General features: G+C 34.1%; 1 protein-coding gene across 1 annotated transcript; it reads left to right on the forward strand.

Moving 5' to 3' along the window:
* The first annotated feature begins 2,040 nt into the window (after positions 1-2,040).
* LOC106160026 (origin recognition complex subunit 2) lies at positions 2,041-10,448 on the forward strand. Its single transcript, XM_013536519.2, has 13 exons — positions 2,041-2,334; positions 2,677-2,835; positions 3,512-3,598; positions 4,127-4,228; positions 4,734-4,856; positions 5,339-5,586; positions 6,015-6,220; positions 6,577-6,709; positions 6,872-6,971; positions 7,332-7,475; positions 7,806-8,039; positions 8,928-9,046; positions 9,592-10,448. Exons 1-13 carry the CDS (start codon positions 2,253-2,255, stop codon positions 9,673-9,675), a joined length of 1,821 nt encoding a protein of 606 aa, XP_013391973.2. The 5' UTR covers positions 2,041-2,252; the 3' UTR covers positions 9,676-10,448.
* The last annotated feature ends 482 nt before the right edge of the window (positions 10,449-10,930 follow it).

Raw genomic sequence — 10,930 nt, forward strand, 5'->3', positions numbered from 1 at the left:
TACCTGCGAGAGATAGGCTTACAAATAAAATGAAGCTGAATTCAGTTGTTATTCTGTTTTTGTGAATTGCAGCAATCTTGAATTTTCTCAAATACGCAAGATGCACACTTGTTACACACCAGATTTATAAAGAGTAAGGTTAATAAGGTTGTCAACATGTTTAAACATCAAACGGCTTTATTTCATGTTGGAATCAATGTCTGAACTGTTTTATTAATTGACACCTATGTGCATTTGAATGATATATTCCTATGATATGACAACTGGCAGCTATCTTGGGTTTTCTCCGAATAATACTCAAGGATACATACACTTTCAAAACACACAGAGTCTTTCATAAGGATAAATAGGATATGAAAAACATTAAAAACAACCCAACGTTAACTACGTTTAAATCGTACTCAGTGTATTTCTAGCATTATTTGATTATGTATTCTAATGACAAAAGGCAGACATCTTGAATTTTTTCAGAATACCCAAAGATACACACATGCTACAGACCAGGTATACATCATAGGAGTAATAATAAATGGAATGAAAAACATAAATTATTTTTAAAACAAACCCATGGAAATATAAATGTATAATGAACCATATGCCTCTCTAGCAGCAATTGAAACCCACCCATTAGTATTCCTATGTCAAATTGTAGGTATCTTTTTCTCAGAATATCCAAGGATGCACACTATTTACCCACCAGATATATATCATAAGACTAATAAGGATGGGCAAAACTTGATAAGCAAACACAAATTCACCCTGGTAGTAGATGAAAAGCCATGGATGTGCAGTTGTAATTCCAGTAGTATTCCTATTACATATGACGGCCATCTTGGATTTTCTCAAAATGCCCAAGAATACTGTTAGTTACTCACCACATACATATTGTGTAGGTAGAAAGGGTGTGGAAAACACTCAGAAACCAGCTTAATTTGATAGTGAAAAATTAATCTTTCCAGTTGCCATTAGTTGAATCACCGTATACTAGAATTCCTGTTGCACATGGCAGCCATCTTGGATTTTCCAAAATGCCCAAGAACACTTCGTAGTTACTCACCACAAACATATTATGTGGGTAACAAAGATCTGAGAAGCAGACTTAATTTGACAGTGGACAACGTATCGTTCTAGCTAGTAATAGTTGTGCACTAGTATTCCTATGGCTGTTTCTATGGCAAATGACAGCCATCTTGGATTTTTTCAAAAAGTCCAAGGGAACTCGTTTGCTATTTGACATATATATGAATAAAATGGGTAATAAGGGTGTGGAAAACTTTGAGAAAATAATTTATTTGATAAAAATCAACATAGGCATATACATATTTCTAAAGAATTCAATAAATTGGCGGCCATTTTGGATTTTTTGGCCAAACGGTAATTTTTTTCCGTGGGCTACGGCTCTAATTTGATTTAGAATGTCAAAAGGTACCCACATGCAAAATTTGGTGCTTTTATCCGCCGTGTCACGATTTTTTCCTTAAGCCACCGGACTACTATGTTAATTATTGCATGTAAGTTGATACATACTATCTAGGCCAGTGTAGTAGTATAGTAGGCCTATAGTAGTGGTAGTATAGTAGACTGAGATAAAACAGCTGAATTTTGTTAAGTAAGTAATAAGTTCTATTTTGCATGGGGATCAATTATCAATTTTTATCATCGATTTTTTAAACATTAGAAGATCATCATGATTAAGAAGAGCTAGCTAGCATATCCAAAAGAATAAAATATAGATCTACTATGAGCAGTTACTGAATAATATATCAGCATCAAAAGGACAATTCCTTGATTCATCAAAGTTTTTATTTTTATTTTCATTTATTTGTTTATTTTTTGTGACGTTATTATCTTTGTAGCCAGGTAAAGAACATAACTTATAAGTTAAGGATGCCATAGATGAATTATACCGAATTATAACATGTATCTGTGTATTTTTTCTTTTTATAATATATGATGTAAAGATTGATTCCAAATTTCCAAAATTTCAAATACTTAGCATGCTTTATTGTGAAAGTTGTCTCGTCTTGCACCGTATCGCCCTCTATAAGCGTTTCTCCACGAATCAACGTGGATTGGCTCCTTGGCTCACTTTACAAAGTTTTAAAATTATTCTAAAAAGTTATATACACTCATTTATATACAATGTAGCCTACCTGTAATAGGCTGTTTTCTTTTTTCGTGTGTGTTTTTTTTCTCCCAGCGGGTGAAGAGTGGCAACTCGCAGCGACCTGTTATCCGAGAAATTTGGCAAGATGGCAGCGCCCTGCGAGAAAGACGTGACTGTGAAATTTATTGGTGACGAAGAAGCTTTACAGCACATCACTCATGTAGATGGTATTGTCATTACTATCTCTAGTGATATTCATTTAGTGCAATGTCTAGGGTCATTGTTGTCCCTTCTGACCGATTAAAAAATCTGCTCAAATTTGATTTACGATCTGCGGTAAAAGTGGTGTACGTATCAGTACTAGGAGGGGGGTAGGACAGGTGCACATGTTTGACAACGTTAACAGTACAAACATCGAATTTTTAAAACGTGTGCTCCCTTTCTTAGCTGAGTTGCACAAATTCATATTTAACATATTAACCTACTGAAAATTTACTTAGAATTTGCACATAAGTGCCGCTTGGATATCTGTGCAGTCGTCAACTCATTACGTTTTTTTTATTTATTAGATTCAAAACTTTATCAAACACCGAGAAGGTCCATTCTCTCAGTGGGGTCACATGGGAACAGGAAGTCTGCAAAGAAATCGGTGAGCTATGCCTCTAAGCTGGAAGAAGAGGAAGAGCTAAGCAGTGAGGGAGAGAGTGAAGTTTTCAGGCCATCCGAGGGTAAGGAGTTCTGGGATATAATGTTTCACAAGCCATGTATATTCAGTCACCAGTGTAACAGATGAATCACCAAGACAAGATCAATGATGGCTCTATTTAAACTCCTTTGCACCTTTCACAAAATAAATAAATAAATAAGTTAAAAAAAAACTGAAGTCAGCTTTTCTGTCTAAGAATTTGTTATTGATCAACATTACATGGTCATTTGACACATTTTACTCTATCAAGAAGAGTGTTACAGTACTCACATGGAAATCCTAGTCAACTAAGCCAGGGAACTGACTTAAGTTTATTTTATTTATTTATTTTTTTTATTTATTTATTTTTTTTTTGTGAAACTGGGGTCTGGTGTTACAGATAAGCTCTGTATGCATCTGTATCAGCAGGCTATGAAGAACTTGCTTGAGATGGGAATATCACTCAGAGCAAATTCTTCTAAATATATTCTTCACACAGTAATTTACCTGGGTGCTTAACCCACATTCAGGATCAGTGTTAGACCAGTTCACATCACCATGTGACAAAATTACTGTCAGATCAATCCCCAAAATACTACCAGAGACCTGTAAATTAATAAAATGTTGAATACTGTGAAATCAACAGGTGATGTCAGCCGGGTCTATTTTGGGCCCAAGTTTGGCCTGATGTGAATGTGTAATTTTCTCCTTTGTTCCAGTGTTGACAGAGGTCGGGGATGACATTCTGACCAGAGATGTGTTCAGTTTCAGAACTACCAAGAAGTCAGGGCAAATGTCACAGAAAGGTGAGGCATACGGTGACATGTTTCAGAAAATTATGAAAAAATGTCTCATATGGTAGAGGATTCACTGTAATTTTTGCTGTGATTGCGTAGCTGTATTTTTGAAGCACTGAAATGCACCATATAAAAGTTATAATTTGTAGATTGATGAACCTGACAATACGGAAGACATGACATTGCCTGATAATGACTCTTGAAGTCATGTATTTGAAAATATAAAAATGTTGTCAAAATCCATCCATTTTGAGCTGTTGACCAAAAGACCAAAAAAATTACTTCTTTGTGAAGGTAACTTAGTTGAAATTAAAGTTTTCTTAAAACTGTAAGGCTGATTTAGAAATAAATACATACTTTAAAATAGTACACAATCACATTATATTTCATTTTCTAATACGTTGAACTAAGATAGGAATATTAGACAATGGAGGACAGTATGTGTACCTGTAAGTACAACTCGCTGAAAAATTCTAAATCATTGGAATAACAGCTAGATATTTTCATAATTGATCATTTTCTTTCTATTATGTTCAGCCTTAGAGGTTTCAACACCAAAAACCACACCATTAAAGCAATCAGGGAAGGGGATAAGAACGCCAAAATCTTCCACTAAATCCCAGAAGACACCAAAATCTGGTAGGTTAGAAGGATAAAAATGTGGCAGGAAATGAAGATCGGTATTTTAGATGTCTTTATATTAATATCTTTATGAATGATTTGTATGGTAGGAAATGAATGTCAGCATTGTGTAAGCATATTTTAATATGCTTATGTTCAAGTTCAAACAGTTTAAAGGCCATATTTATATGCAATACAAAGATAAAATAGGACTTGACAGTTGCAGTCATATTTGAACCCAGCTCTAAGATGGACTTACAGTCATTAAAAAAATTCTTTATTTGCCCTAGTATCATTTGAGTTATTTCTGTGATGTTCAAATACAGCTGAAATATTTGTAACATTTCAAATATATACCTAGAGATGTTATGTGACCGTGGTGATATAAATACAAGTACTTTCTCTCAGTATGTATGTTACATGATACCCTGCCCACCTTTTGCTGACACTTGAAGTGTTCTGGCATATATTGCTCGGGTGACGGTTTATTAACTGGCACTTAAAATATGTTTTATTTGCTTAGGTAAAAAATCCACAGACTGCACTGAGAATAAAGACACTGTGATCAGCACCCCAAGAACAAAGAGACAAGCCCGCAAGCTGGAGATCACAACACCATACAGACTAAAGAAGAGAAATGCAGCAGGTGAGATAAGGAACATTCACATTGGCCAGCAAGTTTGGCCAAACTGTGATTCCAGACAGAACAGGATATGTTTCCTATAAATTTGTGATTATAATAGCATTGAAGTTGCTGTATTTGTTTGCATTTTAATTGGTGTGAAATTCTGATGGGTCAAGAGTTTGACAGATGTGTATGTGTGCATGTGCATTATTGAGAGAGTTATTATAATATTAAGTTATGGACCATGCCAGGGGTGGATCCAGAGATATTTTCTGACAGTCTTCCAAATTATCTTTGTAGATCCATCCTCCACTTTAGACTGCTTTCTGACAGAAAAAAATTATATACCCGTCAATGTAAACTTCAAAATCTGACCGTCTTCTGGAAGACCCAGAAGACGGCCTCAATACGCTCTTGCATGCCATGCACATGTGCATGCATGTTGTGAGTGTCTTATTTGTAATCGTAACTTTTTATTCATATTTCATTCTCTATATTTAAAGTTGCCACAGAAGAGCAGTCATCTTCTGACAGTGATGTGTCCTCAGATGATGAGATCAACAGTGAAACCAGCAGCAGAGCTGAAGATGGCAGCACTGATATACCTGCAGCACCACTAACTGAAGGTGGCAGCACTGCACAGTCGTCCAGTGTGAAGTCTATTACTAATGGTGTAGCAACTGGGAAATCTGTGTCTTCAAATGGGGCAAGGTCATCAAAGTCTCGGAGATCCAGAGCAGAACCTACTATTGTAAGTGTATATTTTTGAACATGTTCTAAAGTCATTTTTTTTTATGTCAGCATATCCTGCAAAACAATAAATTTTATCTTTCTCAGTTTAGACCTTAAAGTGATGAAAAACCCTCATATAAAAGGGCCAGATTTCAATATTTCCTTCTCTGGTCAGATGTTTAGGACCAAATTTACTTAATTAAAAATGGTATAAAACATAAAATCCAAGTGCAGGGGCAAGTCGAGCAATGATGTGCATGCAGGACAAAATTGCTGTTTTTTCCTGTCTGAATGAGGAAAATACAATTGGGCTCGAAAATCCTAGATTTTTTAAAAGAACTTTAAAGTGATTTAGAAATTCTCATTGGTTTTGGTGTGCAAATGCATAGCACAAGCTTTATTTAAACAGACTTCTTCGTGTGTTAATAGAACGGCTTTCTTTTAAAGCACCACCAAGCTGAAGACTACTTTGTGGAGCATGGTCAGCAGCCGGTCACCTCGGACCACACCCTGTCCAGACTAGACACGCCCCGGCTCGACCAGGAGGCTGTGGCGGCCATGCTGCATGACATACCTACAGCTTACAGCCATGAGCGGCAGAGTTTGTATGAAGAACACATTGAATTGTTTCATAGGTGGATGTTCCAGTTACAGTAAGTAAAAAGTTTTAAGGAATTGTTAATTTTGAAATTCTTTGACATAATTTTAAAATCCACTTGATCAAGGGGCTGTAGTGCATATTATACAAATTATGTGGAAGGGTGCCTAAAAAGCAATGAACACATTTTTTGTTAAAGAAGAAAGCTTATAATAATGTTTATTTCATGTGCAGATTTGAAAAAATATTTTTAGTGTGTTCCTTTTAGTCTTTAAAGAAAGATGGTAATGTTATGTCAATAAACAAAAAAAAGATTAAAGATTGAGAGAATGTTTTATAATTTTGACTTCAGTGGAAAAGAAATTTATTGTGTGGTCATGTATTTTTGTTTATGTACCTGTGTTTTTCTAGCAATGGGTTTAACCTACTTCTCCATGGGTTGGGCTCCAAGAGACAGCTTCTGGAAACTTTCTGTAAATCCATGCTCTCTGAGTTCACACATGTAGTTGTCAATGGATATTTTCCTAGCATCACTGTGAAAAATGTGAGTATTTTCGTTTTAATCAAATGCTGTCACATATAGAAATGCTGTCATACCTAACACATTGTCACATCAATCACTGGAATACTGGAACACTTATTTTTATGGAAATACTATATTTGAAAGATATCTAATTGGAACATATTTTTTTCTTGTCTGCTTTAGATTTTAAATACCATAACAGATGAAGTATTAGACCACAAGGGTAATTTTAGAAGCCCAATGGATCAACTTGACTTTATTAAAGAAAACATGGAGACTCAAGGTATATATTTAAAAAAGCACTGATTTAAGCAGACAGTAAAGGCATTTTTGGTAGATAAATTCATTTTTCTATTTTCTAAATTGTTGGTGTAATTGGTTGGTTTGCTTTTAACTTTTTTGAAAAAATTTATATGGCTTAGTATTTATGTATTGCATAATACATGCTAGGCATTTATTTTGGATATATACAGTTAAATTCTTTTCCATCCACTGAATAAAAATTAAAAATATTTCATTTTACTTTTGCCAATGTGGGATTGAAAACTTACAAGAATGTTTCCTAGACTAATTTAAAAAGAAAAGTGAAGCTTAAAAACCAGCCCATTTGAATTATTTGTTTTTCTTTTCTGATTTGTTTCAGCTGATGAAGATGTCTTCCTCATATTACACAACATAGATGGGCCCATGTTGAGATCCGAGAAGGCACAGTCCATCCTGAGTCTACTGGCTCAAGTCAGGGGACTTTACATTATAGCCTCTATTGACCATATTAATGCACCTCTCAGTGAGTATATTGGCCCTGAAAAAGATGACTGTTATTGCGAAAAGTTACATCATATATTTAACATAGTGTAGGTGTGTGATTTTTTTCTGTTATCTGTTTATTTCTTGCTGCCTTATTTTACAACAGAAAATTTGCCAAAGTAAACATAGTTTTTAATTTAATACTCGTAATGCTTTGAGGTATGTTGTCTGGAAAACTGCACGTTTTTTAAAAAGTCCATTAGTATTTAAAATATATACAAAGTTCATGTGAAAGAAAAAAAGAAATAATATGATTTCTTATAACTGTTTTGAAATGGTCTTTGTTGATAATTTATACTTATAATCACAGTGTGGGACCAGACCAAAGTCAGTCGGTTCAACTGGTTATGGTATGACACCACCACTTATCTTCCCTATGTGGAGGAGACATCGTATGAAAACTCGTTACTGGTGCAGCAGTCAGGTGCTCTTGCTCTGAGCTCGTTAACCAACGTGATGCAGAGCTTGACTCCCAATGCCAAGAAGATTTTCATGATTGTTGTTCAGTATCAGCTTGACAGCCAGGACAACCCTGCTTACATAGGTATCTTTCAAATGGCAAAAAAAAACAAAAACAAAAAAATTAACATTATATTGAAGGTACTATCACACTCTTGCCTATAGCACTAACATATTAGAAGGAAATATTCATATGCAGACAAACACAAGGGATTCAATACTTACATTTTATATGATCCGAGTGTGCAGGTAAACAAAAATGTATGTTAATATATGCTAGGGGAGATTAAACATTTTGAGCATGTTCATAAACAATTTTATACACTCCTTCTATGTCCTTTCTCATACCCTGGATATAAAGGGCAATTTCATTTGCTCACAGTAGATTTCACATGTAATACTCATATGTGCCTCTATATGCTAGAGTGTGACAGAGCCTGCTTAGGAGAACAGTCAGGATGTATGGAGTCCAGTTATATTTATCTGTCTTTCTTGAATTTATTGCTCTTGTACCATATTTTCCTGTCACAGTTAGGAAATGATCTTGTAATTATGGTTAAGGAAGCATAACATTGATTAAAAATAATTGGAATTTAATTAAATGGAAAACGAAGAATATAATATATTTATCTGTCTTTCTTGAATTTATTGCTCTTGTACCATATTTTCCTGTCACAGTTAGGAAATGTTCTTGTAATTATGGTTAAGGAAGCATAACATTGATTAAAAATAATTGGAATTTAATTAAATGAAAAATGAAGAATTATCAACACCCAACTTTTCATTTTAAAAAGTTAGAAATGTTTGTGTTTGCTACTAGTATTTACTTCATACCTCATGTAATTATCCACTTCCATGCAATTAAAAAATGATTTTATCAGAATATGATAACATTTCTAAAGATAGCAATGTCAAAAGATGAAAGTGTATTGAAACCATATGCCTTGACCGTTATTTTGCTGCTTTTTTATAGGTATTTCCTTTCAAGATTTGTATCAGAAGTGCCGAGAGGCATTCCTCGTCAATAGTGATCTCACTTTAAAAGCACAACTTACAGAATTCAGAGACCATAAGTTGATCAAATCAAGAAAAGTAAGGACTGTTCTGTTTTAATTTTGAAAGAAAAGAAACAAGTAGAATTTCCATCATTTGCATGAAAGACTGTTGTATTTATAATAGGCATCTTACCGGTTTTCCAGATACATCACTATGATCACACATTATACATCACCATGATCACATGACATATTACCATGATCACATGACACATCTCCATGATCATGACATTTTATGATCACATGACATATAATATGATCACATGAAAAAAACTTGAACATATGATGATGACATTTCCCTGAAATGGCATAATGCCTTGATTTTTGTGTTACAATTAATAATAATAATAATAATAATAATAATATTTATTTCTTAAAACCGCACTACACTAGCGTCTCAGTGCTGTTTACAGGTAAAATTATTAGGATTACAACTTATTATATATATAATAAAAGCTAAGGTAAAAAAAAAAAATAAAAAATTAACATGAAAGGTTGCTATCAGTAATTTGTGTTAAACATTTTAAGATAACTAGTTACTGATCACTTTGCAGTAAATGTGTTCCTGTTATATATTTCTAGGGTATTGATGGTATTGAGCACCTCTTCATACCACTTGATGCTGCCACATTAACTGACTTCACTGAACAGCTGGAAGAGTCTTGACGATACAATGGACTTCCTAGCAGCTGCATTGTTCACTGTTTTTTCATAATTTTAATTATGACCCTTAGCTATTAATTAAACCCTTTACAAACATGTTATATATGTCATTGGTGAAACCTAAGGACATGGCATGCATACCACCCAAATATCTCTTCTGATTATTTTTTTTTTACTGGCAAATGTGTCCAGTGAATTACTTTTGTAGTATCTTGTGGTACCTTGTCTTATTTATCTTTTCCAGACAGTTTGTGGTACATTTATTATGCAATTTCTGCACTGTAGTAAGCATAAAATAATAAGTTGCCAGTGATAATGTATAAGTATTGGAACATTGAGGGACCTCTCACCTTTTAGCATGTCAATTGGTCCCAATTGGTCATCAATTTCAAATGCATCCCTAGGCTAGAAGAATGAGAGGGAGGGGGAAGGTTTTTGTAACTGCTAATTTTATCCCTCATTCGCCCAGTGACCTGCGTTGACAGAGCAGGGCATTAAGAGCCTTTATCAGAAAATCATCCATTGCTTTTGCAGCAAATGATAGGAAATCTCTTCATTGGCAAGTTATTTAAAGATATAACTGCTGCAGACTTTTTTATTGAAATTGAATATTCATGGAATTACATGTTTTTGTTTTGAAATACCGTGATCCTAAATTCATGGTTGAATTTCTTTGCATCAGGAAGTCATCATTTTTGTTAAAGGTACAGAGGTCAAAGATGTAACACTATTTTCATAAGAGTATATATTTTTGAAATAAAAATCCCAAAGAAGAATTACTGTTGGCATTTCTCTTTATATTTTTTCTGTGAAAAGTGTGAAATGGCTGCAATTATCAAACGACTTACAGAATTATGTCTCTCTAATTTAAAGAAATTATTTCAGATAAACTTATTCTAAGTGGATGCATTAGAATAGAATAGAATGTACAAAAAACATGAAGTTTGTCGTGTTGGATTTGGCATGTTGTGGGCTGCTCTAATTTTGAATTTAAACTGAATCAATATAAAAGAACATAACTACAAATAAAAGTACATGTATTACAACATAAGAGCCTTGCAAAAGAGTTAACCAAGTATTAATTTGTGGGTTACTATAGCACAGTTTCATCAGATTTAAGTATTATTTGGAAACCTCCATATTAGTGTGGATGTATCAAAAGTTTTGTATGGGACAAACTGAGGACTTGTGTGTAAGACAGATGTGACAAGCATTACACCAGGGAGCCCTGGACTCGATAATACACAGGGATAGGTCA

Source organism: Lingula anatina, chromosome 7 (genome assembly GCF_051362555.1).
Source record: "Lingula anatina isolate TDL-2025a chromosome 7, LinAna3.0, whole genome shotgun sequence".
Classification (NCBI taxonomy): Eukaryota; Metazoa; Brachiopoda; class Lingulata; order Lingulida; family Lingulidae; genus Lingula; species Lingula anatina.

Bases quoted from the DNA above. Each gene is read 5' to 3' on its own strand.
- LOC106160026 (XM_013536519.2), top strand. From the start codon at position 2,253: ATGGCAGCGCCCTGCGAGAAAGACGTGACTGTGAAATTTATTGGTGAC. The intron at 6,972-7,331 runs GTATATATTTAA...GATTTGTTTCAG, and splicing joins AGAAAACATGGAGACTCAAG to CTGATGAAGATGTCTTCCTC. The intron at 8,040-8,927 runs GTATCTTTCAAA...GCTTTTTTATAG, and splicing joins GGACAACCCTGCTTACATAG to GTATTTCCTTTCAAGATTTG.